Source organism: Pseudoliparis swirei, chromosome 18 (genome assembly GCF_029220125.1).
Source record: "Pseudoliparis swirei isolate HS2019 ecotype Mariana Trench chromosome 18, NWPU_hadal_v1, whole genome shotgun sequence".
NCBI classification, from domain to species: domain Eukaryota; kingdom Metazoa; phylum Chordata; class Actinopteri; order Perciformes; family Liparidae; genus Pseudoliparis; species Pseudoliparis swirei.
The window spans coordinates 20,982,124-21,003,398 of NC_079405.1; the positions used below are offsets into that span (position 1 = coordinate 20,982,124).

At 40.7% G+C, this 21,275-nt stretch overlaps 1 protein-coding gene across 4 annotated transcripts in view; it reads left to right on the plus strand.

Moving 5' to 3' along the window:
* The window catches only part of LOC130208980 (copine-9-like), a 154,047-nt gene that overhangs the window by 107,123 nt on the left and 25,649 nt on the right, over positions 1 to 21,275 (plus strand). For all 4 annotated transcript variants that reach the window (XM_056438456.1, XM_056438454.1, XM_056438453.1 and 1 more), the window contains 9 exons: positions 7,259 to 7,322; positions 8,877 to 8,980; positions 9,503 to 9,607; positions 13,613 to 13,654; positions 16,844 to 16,919; positions 17,179 to 17,232; positions 17,373 to 17,434; positions 18,971 to 19,017; positions 20,629 to 20,810. In XM_056438456.1, coding sequence (XP_056294431.1) covers positions 7,259 to 7,322; positions 8,877 to 8,980; positions 9,503 to 9,607; positions 13,613 to 13,654; positions 16,844 to 16,919; positions 17,179 to 17,232; positions 17,373 to 17,434; positions 18,971 to 19,017; positions 20,629 to 20,810 — 736 coding nt within the window. The remainder of the gene's footprint in view (positions 1 to 7,258; positions 7,323 to 8,876; positions 8,981 to 9,502; positions 9,608 to 13,612; positions 13,655 to 16,843; positions 16,920 to 17,178; positions 17,233 to 17,372; positions 17,435 to 18,970; positions 19,018 to 20,628; positions 20,811 to 21,275) is intronic.

Consider the following 21,275-nt stretch of genomic DNA (forward strand, 5'->3'; position numbering starts at 1 on the left):
GAACAGGGCGTTACATTCTTCCTGGAGATTGACGCTAGTCACCAAGGGTTGAGGGCTGTTTTGACAAGGGGAGGGACAGCCGTCGGAGGGGAATATGGCCAACTGAAACACAATGAAACTGGAGCTGTTGGGATTGAATTGGGCTGATACCGAGAATTCTTTTTTTCTCAGTGGAACTCCTGTTTCATGAGTTCTTAGGTTAGTTCCCTTCCAAATGCATGAATATATCTCATACAGCATCCAGCCCCAGGAGACCAATGGCTCGCTGCCCACGTTCACTGGGCAGCGAGAGCCCTGGTTCATCATGGTATGTACTTTCCACTGGTACATGGCCACAGAGAGGTTATATAATATAATCTTGAGAAACTCAGCGTTACATAACTCTTTAGAATGTTTCTACCACTGTCTGCTCTCTCTGTTGATGGAGTTTTGACAGTAGTGGAGTGATGTGAGCACAAAACTGTGTTAGATTCGGGATGTTTTGCCATTTGTTCTAGTACAAGTGTACAAAGACACTCCTCCCCCCCCTTGTCACTGTTGCTAAGCCTGTCATGCTTTCGCACCGGGCGTGCCATTTAGCCTTTTTCTAATAATATCAGTGGGAGATACTATAAAGGAGATAACAGCATATTTCTGGAACAACAGAAATACCAGAGAGAAGTAAACAGAAAGCACGACAAACTGTATTTGAGAGCTTCGTTCACGAAATCATTTGTTGGCGGAGTATTGTGAATGAAGAGCTTTAAAATGGAGGGAAAAAACTCACCCTTCCTAATGCAAGCAGCGGACGGACAACGTATTTCCGACTCGCGAGAAGGACAAACGTACATCCTCAAGGTCTTGTCAGATCTTTACCATAGCGTTTTCATAATAATACAAGTCCTTTGTTCGGGAAACATTAAAATTCTTTCTTTCTTTTTTCTTATTCTTTCTTTCTTGTAAAATAGAGTTATCAAAGGACAATACTGCATCAGTGACAGTCAGGGATTGAGAGATTAACTGAAGGGAAAGATGGGGGAAAGATTAATGCTGCACCAGAGAGACAGAACACTGCACGCACGCGATGCCCTTCACTTTCACAGTCTACGCCCTAGACTCACTTGTGTTGTTTCAGATCAGTATGGTGGGATACAGGTAACTAAAGAGAGAAAGGCTCCTTCTTTCACAATTCAGATCTCCCACAGAAGTTCCCTCCCAAGTATTAGAGGAAGCCTCTTTAGTTTCATAAGAAGTGGACGTAGTCTTCATGACGTCACCCATTGGTTTGTAGACTGGTTTTGATACATCGCGTTTGGCATTTCGACCATCGACAAAGTCTTCATTTGGACTATATGGGTAATACTCCCCTCCTGAAAAATGTAATCCGTCCAATTAGGACCTACCTGAATACGTGTGAACCTACAGTATATAAGGCAGCACGATGTCTGCCATTTTACATTATCTTCAGACACCCGCGTAGAAGCAACAGAGTCCCGCCTGTACTTGTGTTACAACATTGTAACCTTCCTTCTAACCATACAAAGCATTATAAGAAGTAGATGTAGTCGTTGTGGTCACCCTGTAATTTGTGAACTGTCGTTTTGACGCCTTGTGTTCGGCGTTATGGTAAAGCCCACCCGAAAGCATATCCTGCTTTATGGTCTATTTGACTCTAAATGGACCATCATTTACTCAAGGAACATCATGCTGTATTGAAGAAGACTTGAAAATAGATATTGAGACCATAAACTCATTGTAAATTGAGTCATTTTCTTATATACAACCAGAGCAGTCGTCCCCTGATGGACATTAGTTTGGCACTTCAGCTTTAACTCCACTTTTCAGTGCCTGATTGTTACATTCACAGCTCATTCTTAATTTTAATGAATGCCAGTGACACAAAGGGGAAAAAATGAAGTCTGTAGCGGGAACGACGAGCTACAAATCAAGGTTGAGCCAATCTCTAAATTGGTCTGACTAAGCCTCTGGAAGAAAGGGGCTATATTTCTGTTGTTCCAGGGAAGACAGCGGCTATCTTAGCCAAGACTTGCTTGTCCATGCACTGCTCATTGTTTTACAGTCCAAATAGCATTTCAAATTAAAAAATTGAAAAAATCATCGTATCAAAATCTGTTGATAGAGATTAAGTAGAGCGTTTTTTTGACATTTATTTAGCGCTCCAATGACGCGGTGAAGCATAAACAAATCACATGCTTTGGTTTCACCTCAGTGCTATTTAATGACATAACTACATCAACGAGTGCTGGAGCAACACTTCCATGGCGTCAATGTAGCCGTGTTGTTGCTTTTGTTACTCGTCGTGTGAACGCAGCGTAAGGGCTCGACTGTTGACGACTGTGCTGGTCTGTGCCAGTGTGGCTGATCCTTCAACCCGATGTTGTGACTTTTGGGCAGAAAGTTGGAAGGAAGTTAAATAGTCTGTGGAATATATTGTAAAGCTCTGCTAGTCACCACTAAAATTGTTAACTTCTTCTCCATATATTTACCATAGACTAATATTTACTGCTGAAGAGAAAATGACAGTATCTGCTATATCTGGGAAAGATTTTCCTCACCGCATGACTTGTGTGCCGAGAAAAGGCACTTGGGAGTGCTTGCACGCCACGACGGCGTTCACTCGCCCTCTTGATACGTGTCCACACCGACAATAATGGATTTGAGTGGACAAAAAAATGTGACACTTGACGTCCGCTAAAACTTCTTCAGCCAAGTTGGGAAACAGCCGATTTTAACCGATTAATTAACAAAATCTTATTGCTGTTATTCAATTAAAGAATTGATTTGGTCCAGCTCTACTAAATTGTTACAACATCTTTTTGACTGTTCCTAGTTGTGTAACTGTGCGTGTGCGTCTGTGTGTGTGTGTGTGTGTGCGTGAGCTTGTATAACGTGTGTGGGTAGTGGAAGAGGAGGGACAAGAAACGTGTGGAAAATACTCTGCCGAAGGACTTGACACATCCGCAAACATTTTCTTTGGTGACTTCCATCTTCATTAAGTTATTTTCTTCATCTCTGCCGTATCGATTTCTTTCATCCTGCTGTGCGTCTGATCCACTCAAGAGGCTGCAGCTCCACCACCACGGAGCTTTTAGTAGTAAAGTGGTGGCAGGAATGGGAATAGGTCCCGCCGTGACAGTGTTTGTGTGTGTGTGTGTGTGTGTGTGTGTGCACAGACTGCAGGTCTCCCGATTCAAAAGTAATTATGAGAGAGATTGCAGCCTGCAGATGCTCATACATCACTGTTAGCATCCTTAGAGTGAGTAGAGATTGATTAAAAAGAGACACAAACTGAGAGGAAATTAAGAGTGCAGGAATGAATTCCTGTTTTCACGTGAAGTTGTTTTAGGAGAGGAGCTTCACTTGTCTTCACACACGACTGTGTCCACAACCAAGGCTGAGGAATGGACGGTAGATGGACCGAGCCGAAACTCCAGGTTCAAGGTCACAGGAAGCAGCCGCTCGGAGAGAATATGTTACGGGTGTGCATTAGCATTTCCCCCAATAGATAATGCAGCATGTGCTCGCGGTGTGTGTTTGTGCCTTGTGTCACAGACGTTTACGGTCAACATCTTTGAACCTCAGCCGGCTGTTTTAATCACAGCGCCGCATCGGGCCCGATTGCTCACAGCGGAACGGCATCAAGTAGCTGGAACGAATTTCCCCTGTCGTGTTGCAGGGTGGAGTGTGGCTCGCAGCCACGGAGAGTTATCAAGTGGATGATAAAGTTTTTTCTGAGTTTGACTTGACTTAAAAAGTTTAACTTCCGCAGGTTTTTTTCTTCTTTTTTTCTCTCAGCCTGTCATTCCCTCACACATTAAGCTCTAGAAATGCAGAGATTAGGAGAATAACTGCAGCACACCCTGGTGTTTCAATAGAATGAAGATGACAGGGTAAATTATAGAATGCGATGTGAACATATGCTCCAAATTTGGTGATCGTTTAGGCAGAGAATTTTAGTAACATAATGATGCGTTCAGGCTCCGTTCAGAGAAAAATATTAATGTGCAATGGTTACTTGTAACATTATCATGATGATGACATGGTTCACATTTGATCTCGTAAAATGTTGTTTTAATGAGAAACTTAGAAGGTTGAAGGAGATGTTTTCACAACAACATGAAAGGATAATATTTCTAATTGTTGATGGTATACAGACTTCAAAGCAGTGGCAACAAGAAATAAATATTCTGGGTCCTTGTTGACAAGCTGCTGTAATGAAACAACGATCTGTATTTATTAATAGGAATCATCAATGATCAACAATTAGTATTGGCGTAAAGAAATATGTGATCAGGGATCTAAAAGTGATATTTAGTTATACACACATACAGGACTGTCTCAGAAAATTAGAATATTGTGATAAAGTTCTTTATTTTCTGTAATGCAATTAAAAAAACAAAAATGTCATGCATTCTGGATTCATTACAAATCAACTGAAATATTGCAAGCCTTTTATTCTTTTAATATTGCTGATTATGGCTTACAGCTTAAGAAAACTCTCTCATCTGGACAGCCAGAGGGGGGGCTATGAACTGGCCGGCAAGCTGATTGAGCTGGGACTGAACCCCCCTGTGTGCTTGATCCCTGGACTTGACCGCCAGGCCACAGGTGGTCAGGGTGGCAGACACACCCTCCCCTCCTCACCCTGAACACAGGATCCCCCAGGGTTTGCGTCCTCAGCCCCCCTACTGTACTGTACACATGACTGTGTGTGTGGGTTCAAACAAACCATCAATCATCAAGTTGATGGTGTGGTGGGTGGGTGGTGGGGACCCGATCCCGAAGGCCTAGGTGGAGAGGGAGAGGTGATCTGTGTGGTTCTGGTGGTGCTCTGACATCAGGAATGTCACCTCAAGGAGCTGAACTGAGACTCTGTAGGAAGGAACAACAACAGAGGAACAGACACCCACTGAGGAGACTTTAACGGGACTACTGTGGAGAGGGTGTATAAAGAGGTATAGGTCACAATACCTGAGGATCTGACATGGACAGCAAACACAAAGACACTCAGGTCACAGAAGGCCTCTACCTCAGGCAGCTGAGGAAATTTAAAGCTCCAGAAATTTAATTCCTTCCAGAGGAGAGCCAGTCCTTCAGGTCTTTCTGGTCCTGACCTGGTTTGGCAACTGCTCCGCTCAGGACAGGAAGGCTCTGCAGAGAGTAGTGCGTTCGGCTGCGCACTATTGATTGACCCCCCCCCCCCTGCAGGCACACTTGTACCAGGGTGCAGAGAGAGAGATCCAGAGGGATCAGAAGGATCCTCCACCCAAGCTGCGGTCAGGCAGGCGCCTCCGGTCACGCGCTTGCAAGAGAAGAGACTGAGACGGAGTTTCGATTGTGAACTCGACCTCACCAGGACCCCACATAGACCACACAACTGCCTCCACACACTGTGTAATGTGTGTTTTTTTTATTTATAGTTGTGTGTACTTGTTGCCCTTTCCTTCTTTGCTGAGCATTGAGCATTCACTGCACCTGTAAATCCTATCTCATAAAATTTGAATATTTCCTCAGACCAAGTAAAAAAAAAGATTTATAACAGCAAAACAAAATCAAACATTTGAAAATGTGTTTCCAGGTGTTTCGAGTTAATTAGACGATTAAAGTGATTTGTTTAATACCCTACTAGTATACTTTTTCATGATATTCTAATATTTAGAGATAGGATATTTGAGTTTTCTTAAGCTGTAAGCCATAATCAGCAATATTAAAAGAATAAAAGGCTTGCAATATTTCAGTTGATTTGTAATGAATCCAGAATGCATGACATTTTTGTTTTTTTAATTGCATTACAGAAAATAAAGAACTTTATCACAATATTCTAATTTTCTGAGACAGTCCTGTATATATATATATATGTATATATATACTGTATATATATAATATATTTGCTCCCTTTTTTCTTTTGTGCTGATCTGTGATCTGATTCGTGAGTTTTATGATCCGTTGCACAACTAGTGTCTGTTTATCTGGAGTGGGTTTATGAGGAGCATGAAGCAGCGCAGCAACAAAACATCTACACTACACTTGCTGTATCGGGATTCCCTCCCTTTTGAAAAATGACTTCAGGCCTCCTTTTTCTCTTCCAGATCCAATCTTTATACAATTATCGAGATTGTCCCATAATTGTATCACCTAATGAGAAGCCACATCTCCCCTGAGAGAAACACGGGGGCTGGCCACTGAGCCGTGATCAGACAGAAGATTGGTGGCATGACTCCTGAGCAGAAGTCTGATTTTTTTTCTCCTCCTGTATCTGATAATTGTGTTCGGGGAGGATCTGATCCGGGGTCAGCATTTCTGTCACCGCTGCTGACATCAATCACCAGGGTGTACTGTGACCGACTGTAGATGGAGGGTTTAGGTCTGATTGAGTGATGTGCAGCTTGGGTCTCCCCCATATACACTGTGTGTGTGTGTGTGTGTGTCTGTGTGTCGTCCAGTTGACACTAAGAAAGAGGAAGTCACAGACATGATGCAAACTAGTAAACTTTCCAAAGCTTTGCAGATTGTTCCCACTACATCTTTTGCCTTTGACGAAAGGTCAAACAGCTGAAGTAACTTCCAATAGGAACAGTCGTTACCTTATTTGTCTAATCATCTGCCTTTTGCAATCTGCATTTTGTCATTTTTTAATACATTTTGTTGTGTTTTGGGTTTCCCAAGGTGACTTTTGACTGGTTTGTCATTTTATTCTTGTTTCTGTGGTGAACAAACAAATATCTTTGCTCATATAGTTGTCAGTAACGGCTGTACTTCATGTACAAGATGTAACATGTAAGTTGGGAGCAACTTACTGTTAATCATGAGATAAAATAGAACTTTATTAATCCAGAAAAAAACCCTTGTGCCATAGTTTCAACAGCAGAATAGCAAAATACAAGAGAATACAAATAGTAAATAGTGTGAAGAAATAATACTGACACCATTTCAAAGTGGAACACAATATCAACTCAAGTGAATACGTTATGTAAACAATTCAACTGAAATAGAAAAAGTTAAATACAACAAAATACAAAATGTGTGATACTAGTTATTAGTGATACTAATTGTGATATTCATTATTAGTTTTTAACTATTATTCTATTCATATTCATTTCTTAATACCAGTAGCGGTGTCAACATATGTATTTAGGTCAACAAATTGTTTGACCAATTCCTGCAGCATATAATAACAGCATCAAACATTTTTCCTCTCTCTCTCTCCCTCTCCCTCTCTCGTTCTCTCTTCCTCTCTCTCTTTATCTCTCTCTCTCAGTGGGATTCCTGGGAAGAAGTGTGGAACCATCCTCTTCTCCGCTGAGGAGCTCAGTAACTGCCGGGTTTGTACCTGATCAAACTCAGGACACTGTGATTAGGCACACACACACACACACACGCACATGCACACGCACACACACACACACTGTGATATAAGCAGTCCGACACAGGGGTCAGAAAGTTAAGCAGTATTCATGACAGTCAAGCTTCTGTGTTTCCCTTTTTAACTTTGCTGAGGGAATTTAAATGACCGCACAGACACAATAATGGTGTCATCGGCATCACGTGGCGAAAAAGTGGATTGGTAGTTTTCCTTCAAAGTGATCACGAGAGCCGCTTATGAATTATTTAACCAAGTCTATAGTTTACTTCTCTTGCCACGGTGGGTGAATTATAAGACACTACAATCAAAGAGTGATACACATACACGCACACACACACACATGCTTCTATGATATTAGAGTCCTCACTTCTCCATGCAATAACATGCATGCTGCTAATGAATTGAATACAGAGGAAGTAGTTTGCTGTAATGTATACACATAATTAAGTTATATCATGCATTTGAATGTGAGGAAGCTGAAACTCGCACTGCGGGCTATATAGCAGCAATGATGGTATACCGCAGAGTCCTCGAAGGCGAATTAATGCAAAGTTTACATTTATTAGTTATGGTTCATGAGGCCTGTTGGATTTCCTGTACGCATGCCTGTGGTTGTCCCTGGTTAGTTTTATTTATGTGTCAGTTCAGTCAGGGAGCCTGATCATCTTCAGCAGGGTTTTTAAACAGGGCTGCCAGCTGATCAATTTAGTTTGAGACAATAGAATTACTTGTTGACGACGGTTTTGAAGCCTCAAGTATTTCATATTTTTTATGACAGTTCTGTGACAGGAGAGGGTGGATATTTGTATGCAACCAAAATGTTACAATTACCTTTTACTTTTATGAAGTGAAAACACACTGTGAAAGGGTTAAAGTTGTAAGGCTAAAATCACAGCCAAATGCGCTGTGGTAGCAACCTGTCAATCATAAGGTAGCCCACCCCTAAAATATACCTTGCTTAATAGTTTATTTGACTCTAAATGGACCATCATTTTATAAATTAATAAAGTGATAATTTATTTCCAAGAGCGCAATTTTTCTCATTGGCTTTAATTGCATTACAAGAGGTACTTTCCTGTGGAAAAAAGCTCATTAATTGCACTATACTTACCATTTTACAAAATGTAAAAAATTGCAACAAGATCGTAATGTGACTTAAATATTGTGATAACAACGTAATGTGGGGCCTCTGAATGACATTCACTAAAAGCATGCATATGTAAATAAACCACAGAGAAAATCTGATTACAACACACACAGTGGGAGAGTCACTTCACTCTGCATAGGTCAACATTACCCCACGATATCTTATTGTAGGGAATATTTATTAGCTGTTATATTAATTCTCTGAATCCCATATCTTGCTTTTAACCTCATTAAATAAATGAAGGTTAATTAAGTCCACTTTATACTAATACATTCTGGATTTTGCCATAGTAGCTATACCTACTGTGTGAAGTAAAGAGAAATAATGAGTAAACGTTGTCAACAATAATTTGTTGTTGTCCTCCAGGACATAGCCACCATGCAGCTCTGTGCCAACAAGCTGGACAAAAAGGATTTCTTCGGCAAGTCCGACCCTTTCCTCGTCTTCTACCGGAGCAACGAGGATGGGACGTAAGTGTGTTTCCAGAAGTTGTTGTACAGTCTATCCATTTGTGCCTTGGTTCTGGCGAGTGTCCTGCTCCTCTGTCGCTAAACTTCCTGTTGGTAAAAGTGGCTGAATTCCTGCCAGCAGATGTATCTGTTGGATTCAGTCATATGAGGAGTTTCAAAACGTCTTGCCCCTCGGATGGAAGAAGGGGCTGATAGATTTTCTTGACACTGACAATTCTAATCTCTATTTACTGGATCCTTCAATATTTCAGACATGCAGCTCAGAATCCAAACCCTCTGTGAGCCGGTTCTGTCTCTGCTTTCCCGTGCTGAAATGCATTTCAAGAGACCGTTAGTGTCGGAATGAGCTACCTTTGAATATTTACCCTGGGAGCAAAAAGTATTGTATATATCTATACGGATATATTCTTCGCACATTGTGAAAAGACCCTTATGACAGTTTTCCTGTCTATCCTAGTTCCCACCAATATGTGTTTTTCCAACAGAAATTTCAAAAGTTGAGCCGTCTCTTTGTGTTTCCAGGTTCACCATCTGCCACAAGACTGATGTGATCAAGAACAATCTGAACCCCGTTTGGCAGCCGTTCACCATTCCCGTTCGAGCTCTCTGTAATGGAGACTATGACAGGTGAGGTGACAGCACAGAGGTCAGAGGTTAATGTTGATATGATCCACCTGGCCCCTTCAGGGATTTTTGTGTTATCTGCTGGCAGGTCATTACCATGTGCTCATCCTGTTGGTTGAAAGCAGTTTAAAACACGACCTCTTGGAATAAATTGTGATTCATTGTGCATTCAGGAAGAATTGTGTCTGTAAATGTGACCTGGAGAAACTATGATAAGCATGATGATGTCCAGAAAAGGGAGAAACAAAAATATCCAGTATTAAAAATGGATAATTACATCAGGTATAGACAATTATGATAAGGTTAAGAGCCATTCTAAAAACTTAAACCTCTGATCCCGGCGGACATAACTGTCTTTTAGAGGCTGTAGCTATAAGTATTGTATGAAACTAGACAACCTGATGAATCCATCCTGACTGCTATGTCAGGATGAATAAAGCTACAAAGTTACATTTTTGGGGAGGTGTGGCAATTTCTGACGGAATCCCTTGACCACTCACTTCAACATCTGTCAAGGAAAATGGATTTTATGGTACAGATAAGTCCCCCCCTTTTAAGACATGCCCACTTCATGAGAATTTAGGGGCTAAAACCAAGCATGCATTATAAATGTTTTTTTGCCTTTTCTAAAAATGTAATATTTCTTCATATTGTGGTCCCTAAAGAGTCTTGGAATTACATACGGTTGGTTTGACAGGAAAGCTGAGACGCTTCAATGAGCCCAGTTGTATTCATGTGTGATAATTTGTGTCCACATAGTAGCTATTTCACTGAGTGAGACCATTTTGTGAAACTTCAGGTCACTGTATACAATACCTCTCATAGACTCTACGATAACCACACCCACAAACTAGAGGGCATTCACAGGTTGTGTGGCTATGTTAACAATAAGTGGTCACAATCCAATTGCCAGACAAATGCACTTTTTTTGCAGAAATCTCCAAATATCACAAGTTTTCAACACCAAACCACAGCATGGATTCCCCTGGCCTGTATTTGTGACCGGCCGTTATTTGTTTGTGACTCAGTTTTTATTTGACTTGGATCTCTATCAGGTCAGAATGAACACAGATTAACCATGAACATGGAAGATCATGTGGCATTGAGTAAGTGTGCAGGCAATACCTTCTTCTTTATTGATGCTGGTCTGACCTTGAACCTACATGAAGTGTGTATAATGAATCTTATATAAAACATGCATTTATATACGAATATATACAACTAAAAAACAAATGACACCCAGTACTAAGAAACTACACATGGATGTATATGGATGGACTTGATGTTCTGGACTGGCTGAGAGTAGACTATTGCTATGATAAGTTAATGCTCTCTACAAATGTTAGAACATTTCTCCATGATGAATCCTCATTTATTTAAAAGTTTTTAACCACATTCTTAATTCCTAGAAATGCTCTGTTTGCTAAACTTTTGCTCTCGGGAGAGTTTACAATTTGTTTGTCCGATTTGTCATTTGAGCTCATTAGCTAGACGACTGTGAGTTTCCAATTATTTAAACTGCTACTGGAAATACTAACTCTTCTTTTTCTTTGGCATGACTAAAGTAAAGTAAAGCCAAATTAAAAACATGTAAAAGCAGAACGTGCTGACTATGTGAAGATGAGGTTGGACCCCATGCTGGACAGAATAATGCCAGCAGTCGGCCATGCTCAGTCTGAGGCCAGTGCTGGTGTTATTGAGACCATCATGGAGACAATGCAGCAGCAATCTCACAAATACTTTTGTATTTACACCACAGACTGTATGTAAGAAGTGGACGTAGTCGCCGTGAAGTCACCCATTGGTTTTTGGACTGATGTTTTGAAGCCTCAAGTTCGGCATCTTGGCTTTTTGCAACCAGTGATTGAAAGTGATCATATTTAGACTGGGAATGAGTGACGTAAAAACACTGTATGTGGTTCCTGTAGTGGTAGTGATCTTTCAATCATAGTAAGGCCACGCTAAAGCATACTCTGCTTTATGGCTTTATTTGATTCTAAATGGACCATCCTTTACTAAATGAACAGCATGCTCTATTGAAGAACACTTGAAACTGAAGATTGAGACCATAAACTCACGTTTACAATGTTTAACGAGGGAAAAGATCAAGTGAGAAGTTATTTTCTCATAAACTTCTATACAATTGAACTTTTTGCAAACAAAGGAGTCGCCCCCTGCTGGCCATTAGAAATAATGCACGTTTAAGGCACTTCAATATTGGCCTCACTTTACAGAACCGGACGTTGCTGCTTGATCTACACCGGCCCTAAACCATTACCTACAATCAAACACACATATTTTATTTGTTCCAGAACTAACCAATTATTCCTTAAATTGTTTGAATTTATTGAAATGACATCTGACATTGCAAAAACAATAATTTGATCAAAATACACTAAAAGTAACCCGGAACTAACTATCAAACATGATCCTGTTCAACCTTAATGACCACCACATTTAGTGATAAAACCCAGGCGATAGTCATAGATACTATTTTCCACTCAACTCCGATCACCTGTGGATTATTCTGACGTGCCTGCAACTTCTCCAACTCTAACAAGACCTCAGGCTCATCATCACATCCTCCCCGGCTGGCATGGTTCTGCAATACTCCACCTCACAACCCCTCAAACTCAACAACTTCTCTGGTCCTCCGTTCATCTCAGTCATCAAAGGCACTTGGACTCCTCCGTCTACTCCGCAGAAAGTTTATTTACTCCTGGCCTGATCGCTCCACTCATTTCATCCCCTCCCGCTGGTCAGCCGAGCGCATCGCCGCAACTCCTGTTGCCTGCCTCCGCCCCCTTACCAAAGCACCCCAGCCTGTCCAAATTCATCCACATCTCAAATTTGCTTTGTTTAACACCCGATCCCTAAACAACAAAGGCCTCTTACTCAACAAATTCATAACTGACAATAATCTGGACTTTCTCTGTTTAACCGAAACATGGCAAAACCAACGGGACTACTTTTCATCAAACCAAACCACACCCCCTGGATATTCATACATGTACAAGCCCATCTCCAACCTCCCCTTCCTGTCCACGGTCAAGTCCCAATCTCCATAATCTCTACGAACCCTTCCAATTCGGCTTCTGTTCAAAACACAGCACACAGACACCCTACTGAAAATCACAAATGATATACTTCTCGCTGCTGATTCCGATTTCCTCATCATCCTCATCCTCCTTGACCTCAGTGCCGCCCATCGACACTATCAACCACTCCATCCTCCTCTCACGTCTCCAGTTCTCCCGTGGCATAACTGGCACTGCCCTTTCCTGGTGCACCCCCCCCCCCCCCCTCCCTATCCACATCGGCCAGGCTCCCACCCTATCATCATTCAAGCAAGCCCTCCAAACCCATCTCTTCACCTGCCAGCCCCTGCACCCTGCCCTTCACTACATGACTCATTCCGCAGCTCTTCTCGTTTTTTTTCTTTTCTTTTTTTACCCGAAATGTTCTGTTTTTTAGTTTGCTCCTTGTCTTTTTATTTAGTTTGGTTCTGTTTGTCTATGCCTTATGTAAAGTGTCGTTGAGTGTCTAGAAAAGAGCTATATAAATGTGAAGTATTATCATTATTATTATTTTGATGATGAGCGAGAGAGAGGATTCATTATTAACAGTCTTCAAATATTTCATTATGCTTTTGACCCACTATGACAAAGAGTATGCCAAGTATTATCCACTCAGGGTTATATGGAACATGTATGCATATAAGCCTCAGTACCACACATATATTCTTTGAAATTCCACCTTTATAACATTTATAACATCAGACATTGTATCGTATGAAGTGAATTTTTTCACACTCGTTTTTTACTTTAGTTTAAAAGGGAAACTTCCTTTGATACAAAGGCCATGGGAGGGTTAATGTCCTTCACTTTACTAAATCTCTGTTGATCCCTCTCCTCCGTCTCTCTGACGTTCCTCTCTCTCTTTCACACCCTCACACTCTTCCTCCTCTTATATTCTTATATCTCTCCGTCTCACCTCAACTCCCTCCAGGACGGTCAAGGTGGACGTGTACGACTGGGACCGAGACGGGAGGTGAGTTCTCACGCTCTCTATTCTATTGTTTCCCCCCTTTCCTTTCGTCATTTTCAGCTCAAGATTGGATCCCTCAAATGTCCCACTGAGCGTAGGGGTGGTGGTGAGGGTGTAATAAATGTGAGCACAACCAGCAGGTGAAAGGACAGGGCGTTGGGGTTAATGAACACCGACACAGCATCTCTTTCTCACTGGATCTGTGGTCCTGCCGGAGCTCACAGGGACCCTCGCGTGTGGTTTTTCAGGCTTTCTGGCCTTTTGTTGCTGCTCTCCATACATTTTGGTTCTTTGAAATTCTAGTGTTATTTTCTTTTTCATAAATCCCCTGTCCCAGATTTCCAAATCCCTCACTGAAAGACACGAGGGAAGTAAAAGTCAATATTTGTCTTGCTTTGTTCCAGCAAAGTCTTTCAGTCTGACGCAAGTCATCAGCTCATAACTCTGTTTGCTGCTGTTCTTAAAGGATTTGACAGATAATTCTCTTTGTCTGTCTTCTGGCTTTTGTATTAGCGATTTCAGCCGTTAACTTTATATAAGCGTGTCAAAATAAACTCCTTTGAAATAATTCTCACAGGGAATGTGCAGTTTATCAGAGAGGATTAAACCAAGTGTCTGGACCCAGTGAACACAACAATTCCAATAAATATACTGCTTCATATAGACAATCTGAAGGGCATCCAACTAATGTGGCATCTAACTTTTACATAACACTAACACTACTTTTATCTGCTTTTGCAAACAAATATGTCCATTAATGGTCTAGCATTCTGTAGCTCATGTTTGAGCTTGTGAAAAACTCCAATATGAAACGTGAAATTGATTGATACATCTGGGAAAAGTGGTTCACAAGAGGAGCTATTTTCACTGATATGTGTGAAGAGCAGTTTGCAATGCTAAAAGATCTGAGGGTAAATATTTTTCCCCCTGGACCGCATTTTCCCATGTTTTTGTGTCTACGTAACTAATGGGGACAACACTTTGTGAAATGGGTCCATCATTAAAGAAGATGGCTGCAGTCGTTAACCACTAAATGGGCTGTAATGTAATCACTTTGGCTTACAGATAGTTATGATAAGGGTCTGACAAAATTATGGCAATAAACTTACGGAGAAATAAAACCTTTTCCATGACATCTAGCTTTCTGTTTCTTCTTATTATCTCTGGTCAACAAAAAGATCAACCATGTCGTTTAAATCTTTTAGTAAACACTAAGCTACCCTCTCTGAACACAACACACTCTGACACCGGTTTCTTAGAAACTATAATGAATTACTAATTACATATTCATATTTAAAAAGTGAAAACATTACTTCACCAAATTCTCAACAGTATAAGTATTGAGTTTGACTGCTTGCACATTACTTTCATTATTGAGGTCAGCACATTTAACATGTATAGAAAACGGGACATGATTTTTAAGCATATAATGTTATAATTTACTGAATAGTAACAATGAACCTACAGTATAATCCCTGAGGCGGGAACATCTCATTATAAACTATGTAGTCCTTTAAAATCTGGTATTTTACAGTAACATACACATTATATTTAATGCAATGGGGACAAGTGACACTGTTAAAGGAGAACAAAATACAGAAAACAAACGGCCTTCCCTTTCTTCTGTGTCACTTTCTTTACCTAAACTCATTGCGTCGGTACCCACCTTCTTATGTTTCAACCTCCTTCCCTCCCCCACTGGGAGATGATTGCTTGTTGTTTGCTCCTTGATGAGTCCCCCTCTAAATATCAGCATTACGCAGGCAGCTTCAGGTGGGGATATATTTGGATGCAGAGAGGATCTGAGGGCATGCAGGGAGTTGATATTTACCTGATGATGCTGGAGGGGATTTGTTTTCATGTTCAGATGAAAGTTTATGAGCGATCCTTTCAAGAGGAGATTTAATGGCTGAATTTTCCCTTCTGGAACAGATCAAACTGGAATGGAATTACATGCAAATTCACTCATTATATCTCTATATGTTGTTAGGTTAATAGATAACCCTTGAAATAGCAGTCAACTAGTACTTACAATATATGCTATTTATATTTATATATATATATATATAATTTGATATATATATAGAGATATTTAGATGCATGTATATGTATTTAGATGTTTATATATATATATATATATATATATATATACTGTATATATAAAAAATAAAAAAATAGATAAAATATCTAAATGTAAATAGATAAGTAAACTTTCATTTTCAAATGATATCCCAGGCTAATCATTTTGAAAGCAGTTAGTCGGCTTTATATATTGGAGTGTCACATAATGCTGCGTGATGGATGCACTGGCACTGTTGGGTGGACATAAAAGGAAGAATTAGGAGGGAACGAGTGTTTAGGGATCACTTCGCCCACTAGCACCTCCACCTCTGTGTCAGGAAGAAATTAATTAGTCCTGGTTTTGGGTATTGCCATGATTTACCAAAGAATAATCCTTGATCAGCAGGCTCACTTTACATCCTCTCTGACGAGGTACTTTGCGTTGGCAATTTGTTGTTGAATATGGGCTTCTAGAGGGCGGGGAAAGAGGCTGAACTAAATTGTGAACTGGCAGACCAACATTTTTGGGGACATACGGATATTTCCTCGTTTATACGTACGCAAACAAAGACACTTCTGGAGAGGAAATCAATGAGTTGATCGCCGGACGCACACCCAGGCTACTGGCTAATTAATGAAAATGCATTGTGTTTTATTCTAAAGTGAAATATGTCACAATTGTCTTCCTTGGTGTTGCATATTTGGGATGTTGACTATACATTGTCAAACATTTAAATAATGCCTCAACTGGATGAAGAAAGTCTCTTTGGAGAAGCTGGTCTCAACTCACACTGCTGTTTTAGATTGATTTTAAACCGAAACTAGTCACAGACATCCACATGACAGACAGACCAGCTGGTGAACATTGAGGAGCATTCAGCAACGTAAGAGCCAGATATTCCCCTCAGAAATTGGTGGAGACCAAAACAGTTGATGGAAAAATAGATCAGGAATTTTAGTAGACGGATGAAAAGTGGAGACATACAAATGACTTCATATAACAATGTGTTTGTATCTGTAATGTTTCTTTGTTTAAGCAAACAGGGGAATGGGAATCATGGTGCTGATGTACTATAACTATTTTCCTCCCTCTTTTCTCTCTGTTTCTCTCTAAATCCATCCTCCTCCCAGTCATGACTTTATCGGAGAGTTCACCACCAGCTACAGAGAACTGTCCAGAGGCCAAAGCCAGTTCAATGTCTACGAGGTGAAATGCAAGAACAGCCAGTCGTACTTGATTAAAACAGAATCAGAAATGCAACATTGTTTTGGGAACTCGCTACAACATCAATAGTTCCCTTCACAGTGTTATGTAATATTAATTTATTGTGTTAGAAATTACAGCCCCATATCTGAGGACAATATATTATCAACATCCACCCACAGAAACTCAGACATGCACTGAATAACGACACATTTCTGCTCAGACAGAAACTCATTTCTCGTTTCCCCGTTTTGCGGTCAAGGTTTTAAATCCTAAAAAGAAAGGCAAGAAGAAGAAATACGTCAATTCAGGGACGGTAAGAGGTGCCGGAGTGCGTTTCATCAGCGGCTGTCACGTGTCAGAGCAGTAAACAGATGATGTTTGCTATCAGTCCTCCTTGTGATCAATCTCTGCCCATTGTCCTCTACCTCTCTTCCCATTTTCCGCATCTCCAAGGTGACTCTGCTGTCTTTCAAAGTGGAGTCAGAATGCACGTTTGTCGACTTCATCAGAGGAGGGTAAGAGCTCCGCCTCTTCATCAGCGTCGCCATTTGGTGAATCTATGGGAGTTTCTGCTTGTTTTAAGGCCCGGTCGCACCAGACCACTGTCTGTGGTTTCAGTGTCTTTGTGACTACTTAGAGCGTTAGTTGGGTTAGCTGAGATCACACGCCAACCGACTGGGCTAGCTCTAGTCAGTCACAATAACTCTCAGAGCTCGTCTCTATCTTCTCTCAAATGTGCTGGCATTTCGTTCCCCATTATATTATATCACCATTTTTCTTCCATTATTAAAAACCAAAAATACAAATTACAAGCATGCTAACGACCTGTGATCAAACGTGTTAGCTTATGAGCTTTGTTCGGTCTCTAATGAGACTATAGATGCACACAGTTTGTTGAAAAGATGTATTTGATGTATATTGAGAATATTTTTTTTCTTCTTTGGGAGTTCAGCAACCTGAGAGGGGGTTTGCATTCTTCAATTAAAAACGCCAATTAATAAATGTAATAGGTTGATTCCAGTAAATTAAAATGTGTCTACAGTTAGGCCGTCAAATAAAGTAGTAATTATCCTCACAGAAGAATGTTATTTTTGGAAATGTGGAGAAGGGTTTGAAAAAGCATTTAGACCTTCTGTTGGGAAATAGAAATGACTGAAGTGGTGCATTGACTTGAACTTATGCCACATTAAGTTAGATTGTAGTCAAATGAAACTGAAGCACTATATTACTGTCATAATCCATTGAAAACCGAAGACACAATGTCCCCTGTGATCTAAGTCTCTGCATGTTGATCTGGAAGTTGAAATCAGGAAGTAGACATGTTCTATATTTTGCAAGGTATGAACACAAATCTCAAATATGCCTGCCAATTTGTTTATAATGCATGTACAGATACAGTGTAAAGTTGTAGTTATACGGCTTTTCCAAAGAAAAACCTAACGTTACAGTTCCTTGACCCGATGCTTGTTTTGTCGCGAGGGTTTGAGAGATGGCTGGACACTTGTGTCAGCTGTTCACTTCCATTAGCAGAGAGCAGCCCTCCGCTCACCCCAGTGTCATTGTTCAGCTTTTAAATATCACAAAAATAAGGGCAGAGGTTGACCTATGACCTTTGCTTCGCAGTATTGACCAGTATCCAGTCTTTTTTCCCCCTAGAATGGCCTACATTTGACATATTTGCTCAATAGATTCGGAACATCAGTGCATTCTGGGTGAATGCGTTCGTACCTGTAACCCCCAAAGTGTATTGTGATTACACCCAAGATATATGTTGTAATTAAAACACTTAGAGAAACACTGACAAAGTCTTTAGCGTGGAAATGTAAAGGCGTTGAACATCAACACAAAATCATCACTTGAATGTGACAGCACTGTAGCAGACTGTATTTTCGGAGAACATAGTGTAGATCCCCTGCCTTGTTGTTTATAAGGGACAGCAGGTGATGAGTTTCTCAATCTGGACATCTGTAAATGTGCTCCCATCTGGAGATGCTGTCACATTCCGAGCATCTCTGTTTTGAATGACACGGATGTGCTCGATCTCCCACCAGGACACAACTCAATTTCACCGTGGCCATCGACTTCACAGCATCTAACGGTAGGACCGCGTCACATCTCTGGGCATGGAGGAAATGTCCACCATTCTGTTGTCTTACCCACAGTGTTTGTCACAGTTATTAAGTCAGCCTATGTCCTCTTTGTACAGGTGATTTTCACTGTACAGATTTAAAAGCTTTGCTTAAATATGCAGCAAAATCAAAGTCTAACTGTTTGTGATGCTGCACCTCGGTGTAATGTCAGTAGTGTCGTTCAAAAGGAAGCCCAGAGGAAAGATGCACATTCCATTTATTGTGGCCGATTTAGCTAAAAGCTCTCGTCCAGCTGTTAATAGAAAATTGAACAGTTAAAATATGACTTCCATGACAAGGCGTCATTATTTCTGTACAACACTAGTTTCCAGCGAGTCACCGTAATGTTGTTACTATAAAACTTAATTCAAATCAAGTAGTTTAGCAAAATGAGAATTGGGCCAACATCAGCAGAATAACTCAGCTCTTTATTCAAGCTAGATTAATAACTACTTGAGGACCATATATTTGACCATTAAGCTGTAGTTTAATGTTTTTTTAGCAAGTACAATATGACCTACAGTGTATGCTATAAAAGTAGTTAATATAAAAGTGGAATAAAAGTAGTTATTGTAAAAAATTCAATCCGTAAAAATAAATTCTCTCCTGTGATTGTGAATGAAAGACGGGTGATTTAAAAGTTCCTTACTTTTTCATTTCTGAAACTGGTTGAAAAAAAGTAGTTAATATAAAAAATTAAAACTGTAAAAATAAATTCTCTCCTGTGATTGTGAATGAAGGACAAGTGATTTCAAAGTTCCTGACTTTTTAATTTCTGAAACTGGTTGATTTTCCATTGTCTTTTTAAGTGCTTGTTGTTGTAAACAAATTTTGGCCACAAGAGGCTAAAGTGCACCACTCCCCTGGGTTCTTATTAGTAGATTAAAATGCATAATTGCTTCACTCTGAAACTTCCATAGGAATGAACAATGCTCCGCCTCCAATGTTGTATCCAGTTCTCTTTCCACAAACATGCCCAGAACATGTGCTAGTGGTGTATGTCAGTCTCTCGTGGCCAAAATGAGTTGCCAAAAATGACACAAAAACAACTATCAAAAGTGTTCTGTGAAAACAAATGGAGAAACAAGTTACGGAATTTAGAAAGATGATCCAACCAAAACCTGTTTTCCCCAGTTCTCAAGTCATTGGGGGCAGCTGTAGCTCAGTGGGGTAGAGGGTCGTCCTGCAACCGCAAGGTTGTGGGTTCGATCCCCGCTCTCCCCATTAGTTGCAAGTCGAAGTGTCCTTGAGCAAGGCATTGAACCCCAGCTGCTTCCCGGGCGCATCACTGCAGCCCACTGCTCCTTAATAACTAAGGATGGGTTAAATGCAGAGAACTAATTTCCCCTTGGGGATTAATAAAGTATATAAAATTAAAAAAATTAAATTAAAATTAAACACGAGAGACACTTTTATCATATTCTCAGCCACTTAAGACTTCCTGTGTCGCGGCTGCATGTATATTCTGCCAGTATTTATCGCTATAGACTTATTGTATTCATGTGCCATGCATTAACTTCAGTGAACATGGCTGCTATGAATTAACCACGGTCGCATTCACGTGGGGCTTCTCTCTCCAGGCAACCCGTCCCAGCCCACATCGCTGCACTACATGAGTCCGTACCAGATGAATGCGTACGCCATGGCTCTGAAGGCTGTGGGAGAGATCATACAGGACTACGACAGCGACAAACACTTCCCGGCATATGGGTTCGGAGCTAAGCTTCCCCCGGACGGCAAGATCTCACACGCCTTCCCACTGGTAGGAGACACTTTTGTTCTTTCTGTTTTAGTGCAAAACATGTGAAACTCAGTGAGAATGTACTTCTGCTTTTGGACTGAATACACTCCTGTTCACACGTTTCTCCAACAGCAGAGAAATAATGTTGCCGACTTGAACTTTTTTTTATTTTTTAAAGGTTTAACTTATGTCTGCTTTGTATCAGCTCTGATTAAATCACTGCCAGGATGTACAATGTGTCCATCTGTTAGATTTTCGCTTTTGGACTTTCTTCAAGGCTGACTTTGGCCAAACAAAACACTCTCGGGAGCCAAACAGAAAATAAGAAGCAAACGGTTTCCCGTGTGCAACAGAAACACCATGTGTCAGACCTCTTAATGTTGGACATTGACTTTTGGAGAACTATTTGCGGGCTGCACTTGAGTGTTTTTTGTATGCCTCCACAATGGCAGAGCCGTGGCTGGAGGCATTGGTTTTTTCCGGTTG